Genomic DNA, 16,447 nt, shown 5'->3' on the forward strand with positions numbered 1-16,447 from the left:
TGGGGGGTCCAGAGGTCAAGCCTGCCTTAATGACCAACCTTCTGTAACTACGGCAATCCTGCATTAGAGACCACCTGTCTGTATCTACAGTCAAACCTGCCTTAGAGACCACCTGTCTGTATCTACAGCCAAACCTGTCTTAGAGACCACCCTTCTGTAACTACGGCAATCCTGCATTAGAGACCACCTGTCTGTATCTACAGTCAAACCTGCCTTAGAGACCACCTGTCTGTTACTACAGTCAAACCTGTCTAAGAGACCACCTGTCTGTTACTACATTCAAACCTGCCTTAAAGACCACCTGTCTATAACTACAATCAAACCTGCCTTAGAGACCACCCTTCTGTAACTATAGTCAAACGTGCCTTAGAGGCCACTTGTCTGTAACTACAGTCAAACCTGCCTTAGAGACCACTTGTCTATAACTACAGTCAAATCTGTCTTAGAGACCACCCTTCTGTAACTATAGTCAAACCTGCCTTAGAGAACACTTGTCTTTAACTACAGTCAATCTGTCAACGCTTAGAAATGTCTTCTGTGCCTTAGAGACCACCCTTCAGTCAACCTGCTTAACTATAGTCAAACCTGCCTTAGAGAACACTTGTCTTTAACTAGTCTAACCTGCCTTAGAGACCACCTGTCTGTAATTACAGTCTAACCTGCCTTAGAGACCACTTGCCTGTAACTAGTCAAACCTGTCTTAGAGACCACCCTTCTTTAACTACAGTCAAACCTGTCTTAGAGACCACCTGTCTGTACCTACAGTCAAACCTGTCTTAGAGACCACCTGTCTATATCTACAGCCAAACCTGTCTTAGAGACCACCTGTCTGTAACTACTCATGTCAGAACCACCTAAACAGTCAAACCTGTCTTAGAGACCACCTTTGTAACTACAGTCAAACCGTCTTACCTTCAGTACAAACCTGTCTTAGACAAGTCAACCTGTCTTAGAGACCACCCTTCTATAACTACAGTCAAACCTGTCTTAGAGACCACCTGTCTGTAACTACAGTCAAACCTGTCTTAGAGACCACCTGTCTGTAACTACAGTCAAACCTGTCTTAGAGACCACCTGTCTGTAACTACAGTCAAACCTGTCTTAGAGACCACCCTTCTGTAACTACAGTCAAACCTGTCTTAGAGACCACCTGTCTGTAACTACAGTCAAACCTGTCTTAGAGACCACCCTTCTGTAACTACAGTCAAACCTGTCTTAGAGACCACCCGTCTGTAACTACAGTCAAACCTGTCTTAGAGACCACCTATCTGTAACTACAGTCAAGCCTGTCTTAGAGACCACCCTTCTTTAACTACTCTCAAACATGTTGTAGAGAAGACATTGATATAATTAAAATCATTCCTGTATTAGGGATCACCTGGCTGTAATTATCATTTATCAGAAAGACCACATGTCTTTATCAACAGTTGAACCAATATACCCTTCAGCTGAGTGCACTAGTGCATAAAAAGGTGAAGGTCACAGGCAAACCAGACGTATCTACACGGTAAAATTAAGTATTAAGTGCAGAGCCTCTACTTTTCGTGAAATCTCACTGTCTGTACATAGTAAATGTTGGTATATGTGTAAATGTATATAGTATTGCATTTGTGTAATCTAATCAGATGTGTTATATATTTATATATACGAGATAATATACGGACTATTCAGATTGAAATTGAGTAGACGATCCCTGTAATAGAATGTTGTTATAAAACAAACAATAATCACGCGAGTTATTTATAGACATTGTTTCACGTGCTAAGAGGGAAACGCCAATATACTGTACACGTCGTGTGAGCATGCCCCTCTTTTGGATGTACTATCGATTGAAACAGAACAGTGTTGTCAGAAAGTAAAGGGTCACTGCTACAGCAATGCATTAAAATATATAAATAGGGCATCTCTAGGACATCTTTCTCGGGGTTCGAGTGAAATTAATAGATCTGAAATTAGGTATGGCGATTCTGGGACTGTACTAATCAATTTGTACCGGACACATCAAGGCAAGCTTGCCTCTTCCATTGTCGATATTCTCATGTGATGGTAGACTGTCGTGTGTATCTCCAGTTCTGTATATTATATATATTGTTAAAACCATGTGACACAGCTATTATGTATGGGGAATGACACAGCTATCAATTTCGGAGCATTTTAAATATCAAATGGTGTTTTTTGCGTAATTGCCAACCCAACGTCCTAGACCGGCTATTTTGTCTGTTGTGTTTTTGATCAGCTGAGAAGACGAAATGGCAGAGGTTTTTAACGACGAGGATAAACGAAACTTGTCGCCGTTAAAATCTCACAGGCACGATGGATATAAAACACTTGACCCCGGGGCCGAGGATTCCCCGGGGGAGGGTCGGTGGTATGAAATAGTGAGACTTGTAGGGAGGAGCAGAATTTTATCGCGCGTGCTGGGATTCCTACCGTGTTGTGGCTATGACGACGATTCGGAATCAGTCTCTGATGACCCCCGGAGAACATTATCTACATTTGCTGGTGTATTTGCACCTGTCGCTCTATCAATGTTTAGTACTCTTCTATTTCTCCGTACAGGTAAGTAAATACATCTCCGTATTAGGCCTAAAGGTTTCCATTTTCCATACCGAAGATGATATGCTGGTAAGCCTGCTCCCAATTCTTCGTTGCCATGGAAACGAATCAAATATTACAAGAGAATGAACTCTCAGACTTCCAATAGCGTTAGTCACGCGATATGTTTTACAAAAAGGTAAAAACGAGCTAGGTATAGGATTTTTGTTCTGAAGGAGCACGTAATATTTTATCGTCTTTTCAATAGAGCTTCAAAATATCACATGTTTGTTTCTGTATTTCCCAAGGTGTCCAATAAGGACTAAATAGTCTAGAGTATCGACTACTGTTTTCGGGTATAGCCAATATCTACCTTCATTCTTTCTTCAAACACCAGAGCCTACACTATGTACACGTGCAGTCAAACCCATACACGTCGCGGCTGTCTACCCATATTTCCATATATATAGACATTCGTTTGCCATCACCACGTCGCGCCGTCCTACATTTCCGTCGTGAATGTCGTAAACGTCTTAGATAGATAACGTCTAAAAGTATGCTCATATCTTATGGTAAACAATTTGTATGTAAAAAATACATGCATGAAAATGGAATGTATTTTATATGAATATTTCAAGCATGTATGTTTGGTTTGATTCATTTTGGTTTTACATTTTAGATAAATTTAGGACATGTCAGCTTTAATTCATAAACATGTATTTACGATAGCTCGGATCAAATTGATCAAAGTAATCAATGATTCAATATGAAATCATATTAGCGATGTAAGTCGTGTTTGAGAAAAGATCCAAAACCGATTTAATCTCGCCGACGACTATTCTGTAAAATATAACCTATTTTAGAACACACGTAAGTCTAGCGTCATCGCATTGTGTTCACAGGTGATACTTAGGACGTATACGATATTTATTTACAGGTGTGTACAATGCCTTGTACCTTAGGACGTATACGATATTTATTTACAGGTGTGTGCAAAGCCTTGTACCTTAGGACGTATACGATATTTATTTACAGGTGTGTACAGTGCCTTGTACCTTAGGACGTATACGATATTTATTTACAGGTGTGTACATACCAGTGTACCTTAGGACGTATACGGTATTTATTTACAGGTGTGTACAATGCCTTGTACCTTAGGACGTATACGATATTTATTTACAGGTGTGTACCTGCCTTGTACCTTAGGACGTATACGATATTTATTTACAGGTGTGTACAATGCCTTGTACCTTAGGACGTATACGATATTTATTTACAGGTGTGTACAATGCCTTGTACCTTAGGACGTATACGATATTTATTTACAGGTGTGTACAATGCCTTGTACCTTAGGACGTATACGATATTTATTTACAGGTGTGTACAATGCCTTGTACCTTAGGACGTATACGATATTTATTTACAGGTGTGTACAATGCCTTGTACCTTAGGACGTATACGATATTTATTTACAGGTGTGTACAATGCCTTGTACCTTAGGACGTATACGGTATTTATTTACAGGTGTGTACAATGCCTTGTACCTTAGGACGTATACGATATTTATTTACAGGTGTGTACATACCAGTGTACCTTAGGACGTATACGATATTTATTTACAGGTGTGTACAATGCCTTGTACCTTAGGACGTATACGGTATATTTAGTGTGTACAATGCCTTGTACCTTAGGACGTATACGATATTTATTTACAGGTGTGTACAATGCCTTGTACCTTAGGACGTATACGATATTTATTTACAGGTGTGTACAATGCATTGTACCTTAGGACGTATACGATATTTATTTACAGGTGTGTACAATGCATTGTACCTTAGGACGTATACGATATTTATTTACAGGTGTGTACAATGCCTTGTACCTTAGGACGTATACGATATTTATTTACAGGTGTGTACCTGCCTTGTACCTTAGGACGTATACGGATATTTATTTACAGGTGTGTACCTGCCTTGTACCTTAGGACGTATACGATATTTATTTACAGGTGTGTACAATGCCTTGTACCTTAGGACGTATACGATATTTATTTACAGGTGTGTACTGCCTTGTACCTTTACGTTCGTATTTATTTACAGGTGTGTAATGCCTGTACCTTAGGACGTATACATATTTATTTACAGGTGTGTACAATGCCTTGTACCTTAGGACGTATACGATATTTATTTACAGGTGTGTACAATGCCTTGTACCTTAGGACGTATACGATATTTATTTACAGGTGTGTACAATGCCTTGTACCTTAGGACGTATACGATATTTATTTACAGGTGTGTACAATGCCTTGTACCTTAGGACGTATACGATATTTATTTACAGGTGTGTACAATGCCTTGTACCTTAGGACGTATACGATATTTATTTACAGGTGTGTACAATGCCTTGTACCTTAGGACGTATACGATATTTATTTACAGGTGTGTACAATGCCTTGTACCTTAGAAACGTTTATGTGTATGCTTGTACCTTAGACGTATACGATATTTTTTACAGGTGTACAATGCCTTGTACCTTAGGACGTATACGATATTTATTTACAGGTGTGTACAATGCCTTGTACCTTAGGACGTATACGATATTTATTTACAGGTGTGTACAATGCCTTGTACCTTAGGACGTATACGGTATTTATTTACAGGTGTGTACAATGCCTTGTACCTTAGGACGTATACGATATTTATTTACAGGTGTGTACAATGCCTTGTACCTTAGGACGTATACGATATTTATTTACAGGTGTGTACAATGCCTTGTACCTTAGGACGTATACGATATTTATTTACAGGTGTGTACATACCAGTGTACCTTAGGACGTATACGGTATTTATTTACAGGTGTGTACAATGCCTTGTACCTTAGGACGTATACGATATTTATTTACAGGTGTGTACAATGCCTTGTACCTTAGGACGTATACGATATTTATTTACAGGTGTGTACAATGCCTTGTACCTTAGGACGTATACGATATTTATTTACAGGTGTGTACAATACCTTGTACCTTAGGACGTATACGATATTTATTTACAGGTGTGTGCATACCTTGTACCTTAGGACGTATATACGATATTTATTTACAGGTGTGTACCAATGCCTTGTACCTTAGGACGTATACGATATTTATTTACAGGTGTGTACATATGCCTTGTACCTTAGGACGTATACGATATTTCTTTACAGGTGTGTGCAATACCTTGTACCTTAGGACGTATACGATATTTATTTACAGGTGTGTACATGCCTTGTACCTTAGGACGTATACGATATTTATTTACAGGTGTGTACAATGCCTTGTACCTTAGGACGTATACGATATTTATTTACAGGTGTGTACAATGCCTTGTACCTTAGGACGTATACGGTATTTATTTACAGGTGTGTACAATGCCTTGTACCTTAGGACGTATACGATATTTATTTACAGGTGTGTACAATGCCTTGTACCTTAGGACGTATACGATATTTATTTACAGGTGTGTACCAATGCCTTGTACCTTAGGACGTATACGATATTTATTTACAGGTGTGTACAATGCCTTGTACCTTAGGACGTATACGATATTTATTTACAGTGTGTGTACAATGCCTTGTACCTTAGGACGTATACGATATTTATTTACAGGTGTGTACAATGCCTTGTACCTTAGGACGTATACGATATTTATTTACAGGTGTGTACAATGCCTTGTACCTTAGGACGTATACGATATTTATTTACAGGTGTGTACAATGCCTTGTACCTTAGGACGTATACGATATTTATTTACAAGTGTGTACAATGCCTTGTACCTTAGGACGTATACGATATTTATTTACAGGTGTGTACAATGCCTTGTACCTTAGGACGTATACGATATTTATTTACAGGTGTGTACAATGCCTTGTACCTTAGGACGTATACGATATTTATTTACAGGTGTGTACAATGCCTTGTACCTTAGGACGTATACGATATTTATTTACAAGTGTGTACAATGCATTGTACCTTAGGACGTATACGATATTTATTTACAGGTGTGTACAATGCCTTGTACCTTAGGACGTATACGATATTTATTTACAGGTGTGTACAATGCCTTGTACCTTAGGACGTATACGATATTTATTTACAGATGTGTACAATGCCTTGTACCTTAGGACGTATACGATATTTATTTACAGGTGTGTACAATGCCTTGTACCTTAGGACGTATACGATATTTATTTACAGGTGTGTACAATGCCTTGTACCTTAGGACGTATACGATATTTATTTACAGGTGTGTGCAATACCTTGTACCTTAGGACGTATACGATATTTATTTACAGGTGTGTGCAATACCTTGTACCTTAGGACGTATACGATATTTATTTACAGGTGTGTACCTGCCTTGTACCTTAGGACGTATACGATATTTATTTACAGGTGTGTACAATGCCTTGTACCTTAGGACGTATACGATATTTATTTACAGGTGTGTACAATACCTTGTACCTTAGGACGTATACGATATTTATTTACAGGTGTGTGCAATACCTTGTACCTTAGGACGTATACGATATTTATTTACAGGTGTGTACAATGCCTTGTACCTTAGGACGTATACGATATTTATTTACAGGTGTGTACAATGCCTTGTACCTTAGGACGTATACGATATTTATTTACACATGTGTGTACAATGCCTTGTACCTTAGGACGTATACGATATTTATTTACAGGTGTGTACAATGCCTTGTACCTTAGGACGTATACGATATTTATTTACAGGTGTGTACAATGCCTTGTACCTTAGGACGTATACGATATTTATTTACAGGTGTGTACAATGCCTTGTACCTTAGGACGTATACGATATTTATTTACAGGTGTGTACCTGCCTTGTACCTTAGGACGTATACGGTATTTATTTACAGGTGTGTACAATGCCTTGTACCTTAGGACGTATACGATATTTATTTACAGGTGTGTACAATGCCTTGTACCTTAGGACGTATACGATATTTATTTACAGGTGTGTACCTGCCTTGTACCTTAGGACGTATACGATATTTATTTACAGGTGTGTACAATGCCTTGTACCTTAGGACGTATACGATATTTATTTACAGGTGTGTACAATGCCTTGTACCTTAGGACGTATACGATATTTATTTACAGGTGTGTACAATGCCTTGTACCTTAGGACGTATACGATATTTATTTACAGGTGTGTACAATGCCTTGTACCTTAGGACGTATACGATATTTATTTACAAGTGTGTACAATGCCTTGTACCTTAGGACGTATACGATATTTATTTACAGTGTGTACAATGCCTTGTACCTTAGGACGTATACGATATTTATTTACAGTGTGTACAATGCCTTGTACCTTAGGACGTATTCGATATTTATTTTTACAGGTGTGTACAATGCCTTGTACCTTAGGACGTATACGATATTTATTTACAGGTGTGTACAATGCCTTGTACTTAGGACGTATACGATATTTATTTACAGGTGTGTACAATGCCTTGTACCTTAGGACGTATACGATATTTATTTACAGATGTGTACAATGCCTTGTACCTTAGGACGTATACGATATTTATTTACAGGTGTGTACAATGCCTTGTACCTTAGGACGTATACGATATTTATTTACAGGTGTGTACAATGCCTTGTACCTTAGGACGTATACGATATTTATTTACAGGTGTGTACAATGCCTTGTACCTTAGGACGTATACGATATTTATTTACAGGTGTGTATAATGCCTTGTACCTTAGGACGTATACGATATTTATTTACAGGTGTGTACAATGCCTTGTACCTTAGGACGTATACGATATTTATTTACAGATGTGTACAATGCCTTGTACCTTAGGACGTATACGATATTTATTTACAGGTGTGTACAATGCATTGTACCTTAGGACGTATACGATATTTATTTACAGGTGTGTACAATGCCTTGTACCTTAGGACGTATACGATATTTATTTACAGGTGTGTACAATGCCTTGTACCTTAGGACGTATACGATATTTATTTACAGGTGTGTACAATGCCTTGTACCTTAGGACGTATACGATATTTATTTACAGGTGTGTACAATGCCTTGTACCTTAGGACGTATACGATATTTATTTACAGGTGTGTACAATGCCTTGTACCTTAGGACGTATACGATATTTATTTACAGGTGTGTACAATGCCTTGTACCTTAGGACGTATACGATATTTATTTACAGGTGTGTACAATGCCTTGTACCTTAGGACGTATACGATATTTATTTACAGGTGTGTACAATGCCTTGTACCTTAGGACGTATACGATATTTATTTACAGGTGTGTTTAATGCCTTGTACCTTAGGACGTATACGATATTTTATTTACAGGTGTGTACAATGCCTTGTACCTTAGGACGTATACGATATTTATTTACAGGTGTGTACTGCTTGTACCTTAGAGTATGCCTATGTACGATTTAATGCCTTGACCTTAGGACGTATACGATATTTATTTACAGATTTACTGCCTTGTACCTTAGGACGTATACGATATTTATTTACAGATGTGTACCTGCCTTGTACCTTAGGACGTATACGGTATTTATTTACAGGTGTGTACAATGCCTTGTACCTTAGGACGTATACGGTATTTATTTACAGATGTGTACAATGCCTTGTACCTTAGGACGTATACGGTATTTATTTACAGATGTGTACAATGCCTTGTACCTTAGGACGTATACGGTATTTATTTACAGGTGTACTGTGTACTTAGACGTATACTATTTATTACAGGTGTGTACATGCCTTGTACCTTAGGACGTATACGATATTTATTTACAGGTGTGTACAATGCCTTGTACCTTAGGACTTATACGATATTTATTTACAGGTGTGTACAATGCCTTGTACCTTAGGACGTATACGATATTTATTTACAGGTGTGTACAATGCCTTGTACCTTAGGACGTATACGATATTTATTTACAGGTGTGTACAATGCCTTGTACCTTAGGACGTATACGATATTTATTTACAGGTGTGTACAATGCCTTGTACCTTAGGACGTATACGATATTTATTTACAGGTGTGTACAAGCCTTGTACCTTAGGACGTATACGATATTTATTTACAGGTGTGTACAATGCCTTGTACCTTAGGACGTATACGGTATTTACTTAAGGTGTGGACAATGCCTTCTACCGTCACAATGCTGTGTAGATTATATTGTATTGTTCGATCAGATCTATATCTAAAATGTCATTACGTGCTCATGATGTACCTGTATCAGTGTATATAGTGATGTTTTGTATCAAGGTTAAATCAAACTGATAATGAACTCATTTATAAATAAATAATGACATGTTGTATCACCATATGGACTGTAGAGTTAATCAATAATCAAGTAACAGCCAACAAGGCTAAAGTTTCCCGTCAGAATGGAATTCCTTTTATAACTAGTTACAGAATATTGGTATTGAAATATATTAATTAGTTACTGAGTATTGGAATAGATTATACGATATGTTCATGTATTTAATTGTAAGAAACATTTTACCGAGCGTTGATCTATATTGATGCATAAAAAAACCATATATACAAAGTAACAAAACAATCAGTAATGGAAATGTGTTGTACATTTACTAGAATAAGTCATCTGAATCACACAGACTGTGTCTAAATCTCGAGTCCCTGTGATCTGAATCACACAGACTGTGTCTAAATCTCGAGTCCCTGTGATCTGAATCACACAGACTGTGTCTAAATCTCGAGTCCCTGTGATCTGAATCACACAGACTGTGTCTAAATCTCGAGTCCCTGTGATCTGTATCACACAGACTGTGTGTCTATATCTCGAATTCCTGTGATCTGAAACACACAAACTGTGTCTTAATCTCGAGTCCCTTTGATATGATTCACACAAAATGTGTCTATATCTCGAATCCCTGTGATCTGAATCACACAGACTGTGTCTAAATCTCGAGTCCCTGTGATCTGAATCACACAGAAATGTGTCTAAATCTCGAGTCCCTGTGATCTGAATCATACAGACTGTGTCTAAATCACACAGACTGTGTCTAAATTTCGAGTCCCTGTGATCTGAATCATACAGACTGTGTCTAAATCTCGAGTCCCTGTTATATGAATCACACAAAATGTGTCTATATCACGAATCCCTGTGATGTGAATCACACAGACTGTCTCTAAATCTCGAATCCCTGTGATGTGAATCACACAGACTGTGTCTAAATCTCGAATCCCTGTGATCTGAATCTCACAGACTGTATCTAAATCTCGAATCCCTGTGATCTGAATCACACAGACTGTGTCTAAATCTCGAATCCCTGTGATCTGAATCACACATACTGTGTCTAAATCTGCTTAATATAAGTCCTTATTGAATGACCTGGTCCCTCCTACACCGAAATGTAATCCTAGAAAAGCAGCACTCATTGGAAGTTTAGACAGGAAGGTTGACGCTATGGGAACGATTGTCTACACATTCTGCAAGAAAAAGATTAGGGTTGAAGAAAAGAGGAGTTTACGAAAAGAGGAGGATGCCTAATGCTGGCACTGCGAATACGGCCTCTGTCACTCAGCTGACGGTGCATGCTTCTTTGGCTTAGTCAGCAAAGTCGTAGATTTCCACGCCGGAGACCCGTTTGGATTCGATTCCGGGTCGGGGCACCCGGGAGGAATCATATGTGTATTTTCCCTGTTCTTCTACAGTAGTATAATTGTACCAATTTCGTGATGACACCCGGGATCAGAAGGCAAGAGTCTGGAATGCAGATCAAGAGGAAAGGGAAAGAAAGATTGAGGAAAATGGAATCAGTTATCAAGGGCACATAGTCCCTCAACGGGTCTCTGCTGGGCGGGAAGCGATCTTGGATATTGGGAAGTCTGATAGAAGATGTTTCAGCGGTATCTACAGGAAATCCATTGCGACAAGTACATTCCATTAGGGGAAGCAAATATCCTTCCTGTGTTTGCCTTGGAGATCAAGGAACAAACGTGGAGAGCAATACAGTAAGTAACTATAAAAGCTAGAACTGGGTCATCTCCTAGACCAAGTGGGATTCCATGTAAAGTCAATAAGAAATGTCCACAACTCCTGAAGAGACTGTGACAGTTGTTGGAGAAAGCTTAGAGGAACGGGATGCTACTATCAGTTTGACAGAAAGCCGAGGCTTATTTTGTTCCCAAGGAAAAACCTCAGAGGACATCAGACAATTTAGGACGATTTCCCTGTTTGGTGTATAAGGCAATACTTTCTCCAATGTATGCTGTTCTCTGTGTATATGTAAATGGTTTTGTGCTGCAGCATATTCATGTTGGACCGCTTTGCGATAAAAATATTCTCCTATTCCATTTTAAGTGTCATCTCACTGAAGCATGTCATCATAGACACCAAACAGCACACCTCACCAGGTCGTATTCTCCTGAACGTCCAGCAGAAACTACAACTGCTATAGACTTCACTGTATTCCGAATTTGCATATTACAGAGTTATCTGCACTTGCGGGTATGTATTGGTTATGACCTCATGTGTTTGCGAGCGTAACGTCATACATTTCGGAGAAATCGACGTGAATTGCGCTCACAAAATAATGACGTAACAATCGATACCTATCCGCAAGGGAGCTAACTCTGTAACATGCAAAGACGGATCGATTGTCCCTTCTCCAAAATGAACATAGATACACATGACCTAACGATATAAGAGATGACCAGATGACGTAAAAAGGCTGTCACTAAGTCGGCGCTGTTTGTTTCCAGAAACCGAGGCTTATAAAAAGCATCATAAGGAACATTTTCTCTACTTCATAACACATATCTAGGCTAAATCAAGTTAACAATGTCTGTTGAAACATTATCGCCATCAAGTCGTTCCCTGGTGTCATGTACCCGCATGGCAAGGCGATGGGCATATAGAATATAACCTAATTTGGTCATACCGTAACTATTTCCGTGTTATACCTTGACACCACATCTGTGAACATCTACTCCCTGAGGATATTCAGGAATATTTCATCTTTTATTCGCGACATGTAGGATTTGAACGAACAAAATAACTATATACCTGACTGTATAATATCAAACAAAATATCATCGGTTGATATCCCTTTGTGGTTTCGGAATTTTAAGTATACATGCATCGCACTGTTCGAGAAAATGCCTATTTCCGTGATATACATCTTCCGCACTCTAAATTTTTGAGACGAATGTCTCTGTTTGAATGAATAAACATAGATACTTTTTATTATACTACATTTTTATTATATTATTTAATTGTCTTTCACGGTTGATTACGAATGTTGCCTGAAGTACTCAGCTAAAACTGCCGTTTACATACAATACTTTTCTGTTCACTAATTTATTCCCTACAACACTTTTCTGTTCACCCCTACAACACTTTTCTGTTCACTATTTTATTCCCTCTACAACACTTTTCTGTTCACCCCTACAACACTTTTCTGTTCACCCCTACGACACTTTTCTGTTCACCCCTACAACACTTTTCTGTTCACCCCTACAACACTTTTCTGTTCACTATTTTATTCCTTACAACACTTTTTTCTGTAAGAATGCCGTAGACTTTACATTAATATGGGCTTTACATTCGTTTCCTGTTCCCCCAATACAGCGACTTTTTAATTTCTGTGGTATTATTACATCATCGACTCGACCCTCTTGTGACATTTGTCAGAATGTCTAAACGAATCTGGTTAGCTAGTTATAATGAACTAAAACGGCACAGCAAATAGACGATCGCTGTAAAACAAACTTAATTAATAACAATCAGTAAAGAACACATTTTTGTGTATTTATAGTGAGCTGGGATTTAGGAATGATTAAAAGGGGAGGGGCCTACAGTGTGTATATATGTACAGTGGACCCGCGATAATCCGGACGGAAATGTCAGGGAACGAATTCACAGTAGTCATTACCCCATCACCAGATAAAGAGCTATATATGTACATGTATCCTGTAAAACATTTCAAATCGCTTTTCGTCTGTGGCTAGTTGTGTTTTTTAGAGGAAGTATAGACACATATTTTACTACATGTACTATATATCAACTGAACTGTATATGACATTATATCCATTAATACATCTTGATAGATTCGATCATTTTATATAAACTTTAAATGTACTATGAAGTGCCACCTTCAGGCTAGCATGTGAATGACCGGAGTACCACTGGACAGGATGATGACTCTCTTCAAGGACATGTCTGAGTGTTTGTAAAGGGATGGACTTTCACATACTTGAATGCTTTCTTCTCAACATTCTTTATCGTGCAACCTTTTACTGATTTCTGCTTTTCTTTTGAAAATGAAGTAGGGGTCATTTTTCTGAGACGTTGATAACGTACGCTTCCAGAGAGATAATGAAGTCCAAACAAAATGGAGGTATTCTCTCTTAAAACGTGTTGCGTTCCGTCTACGCGTTGTTACAAAAATTAAATAAATAGTTTAAATAAGTTTAGGATAGCGTATTCCTAATATTTTGTCAAGACTTCTTTTGTCAACATCTGAAGCCTATTTTACTACGATTTGTAACGCCAATAAGAGTGCCTAAAATAATAAAGAATCAAGAATATGTTTGATTGTGTGTACGACGGTACCACGTCCAATTGTAACTGTCAATCATATCTTTCAATTCGGGGAAAGCAATTAAGGAGAAGGAAGCTTATTGTGTTTGCTCCGTTTCTTATTCTTCTTGTTCTTCTTCTGGCTGTTCTTTTTCCGTCGCAACTTTGTCCGACCATTTTCTCGAAAAGTATAAGTCGGATCGCCATGAAATTTCATGAGGTTATTTCTGGTGACCTGCAGATGTGTCGACCAATTTCATTTTTTTAAATACTAAACATATGTATGTTGTAGTGTCATAACACCACAGCAATAGCGAAAGGCTCGCTAGCACAAGGATACACACGAATGAATCACTTATAATCAGCACGTGTATACAGCGTGTCACATACGTATAAATGTGAGAGGACGTTCCTAAATATAAGGATAGAACATTATTATAGCAAAGCTTAATGACCCCAATTAAAGTAATGGTCAATGCCTTGATAGAAATGAACTCGATCCCCACCTCTTGCCCTTTCTCGGGATACTGACCTCTTCACGTGAATACACATTTTTATCTAATTTAAATCTATATAGTCCGTGTCTATTTCTTGTTTTCATTACATGCATAATGTATATTGTATACCGAACATTTTGAATATAAATGATCATTCGATGTTATTATACAAAATATGCTACACGTCCTTGTATGTACTATATATAGATCTGGAGTTTTAAGAACGGAAGTGTGTAGGAGGGATATTTATATTTTTGAATAGGGGAGGGGTCATGGAATATTGTGTATATATAACATTATTATATACAATGTATCATATAAATTTTGTGTATGGTTTATCAAGGATTTTTAAGTGGGATCCTTGGGTTTATATTATATATATAAATATAATCATAAGATAATGTTGCTTGAATCTGTCATACAGTTATTGGCTGGCTTGTTCGAGGTAACTTTTACGCTAAAATTGAATCGCGTCAGTGTGAGTATACATTTTGTAAGTAGGCCTAGTTGTAAATTATGTAGGTACAATTTTATAAACATGTACACCCGTCCTACACAAACTGTATTAATAAGTTTAAAAATCGTTTTTATACAACAACTAAACATACGATGTACATGTAACTGTTATATGCCCCTCTTATGCATCCTCGACACTCCAGGGGTTACTATCACTGACGTTGTATCCGTGCATATATATAACGTCATTTATGATAACTCCTGTAGTATCGAGGATGCCTGTTATATGATGCTGGTGCGTCTTTGTGATATATGTCGTTGTCGTACATTTGAGATATTTTATGATAAAGCCAGGGACTATATACATAGATAGATACTACCTAGATCTCTGGTAAAGCATCATATCAGAAATGTAAATGGTATAAGAATATATTTTTTTCTGATTAGAACAAGATAAGGTGTCACCCTAAAATCAAATACAATGTACAGTACAGTACTAGTTGGCATCATTTTTTTGTTGGCATCGCATCATTTTTTGTTGGCATCATTTTTTTTTAAATGTATAACTGTTATGATCATTAGACCAACTTAAACATGTTTCCAAACTAGTTTCAATCTGACATTAATTAGACGACTAATCTTTCCTTAAATTAGATTAGTAGTTATAATTAGTTTCTGGTAAGTATACGGACCATCTCTAAACAAATGAATTCTACCGGTCAAACCACACAAATGTAAGCATACACGTAATGCAAAAAATCCCGTTCTTTTCAAGCGTCTGTGTGACTAGTGTAATGCGGAAGTCTGTTGTTTACTATCGGGTAGCCTAACTGCCTCCCAGTTCGTGAACTTTGAATCTTGATTTGTGCGTGACGATTTGTCACCGCGTGTGTGCTAACCGTGAAGTCAGTGATTGATGAAAGTGTCATGTGACAATGTAAACGATATAGTTTGTAAAGATCCAGATTTAGAGATGCTGGGGAAATTCATTTCGTGTTGACAGAAATACTGATGTGGAGAAAATGATTTCATGAAAACTATCATTGTTGCAGTGTCGCATCTGCAATGTCACTGGAACATAGTTTAAGTATAAATTCAGTAAACGAAACGATGGAACGGAGTGGTTCTGGGAGTGAAGAAAACACCCCACTATTGGGATCTACTGGCACAGCGCCTCAGGCACAGATATGGAAATTTCCTCGCAGTCTCAGCCGAAACGACTTGGGTGACAGTCGGAGTGTGGCTGGTCCCCGGGACAGCAGACGCACCCTGGGGACATTCTCGGGGGTCGTCTGTCCTGTTGCATTGTCAATGTTCAGTACACTGTTATTTCTTAGATCAGGTACATGCAGATTATTAT

General features: G+C 38.0%; 1 protein-coding gene across 1 annotated transcript in view; it reads left to right on the forward strand.

Moving 5' to 3' along the window:
* Window positions 1-2,025: 2,025 nt before the first annotated feature.
* The window catches only part of LOC138314979 (solute carrier family 12 member 9-like), a 28,736-nt gene continuing 14,314 nt past the window's right edge, over window positions 2,026-16,447 (forward strand). Inside the window, 1 exon segment of the mRNA XM_069255662.1 lies at window positions 2,026-2,559. Coding sequence (XP_069111763.1) covers window positions 2,250-2,559 — 310 coding nt within the window. The 5' untranslated portion in view covers window positions 2,026-2,249.

The sequence above is a fragment of the Argopecten irradians genome, chromosome 1, assembly GCF_041381155.1.
Source record: "Argopecten irradians isolate NY chromosome 1, Ai_NY, whole genome shotgun sequence".
Classification (NCBI taxonomy): domain Eukaryota; kingdom Metazoa; phylum Mollusca; class Bivalvia; order Pectinida; family Pectinidae; genus Argopecten; species Argopecten irradians.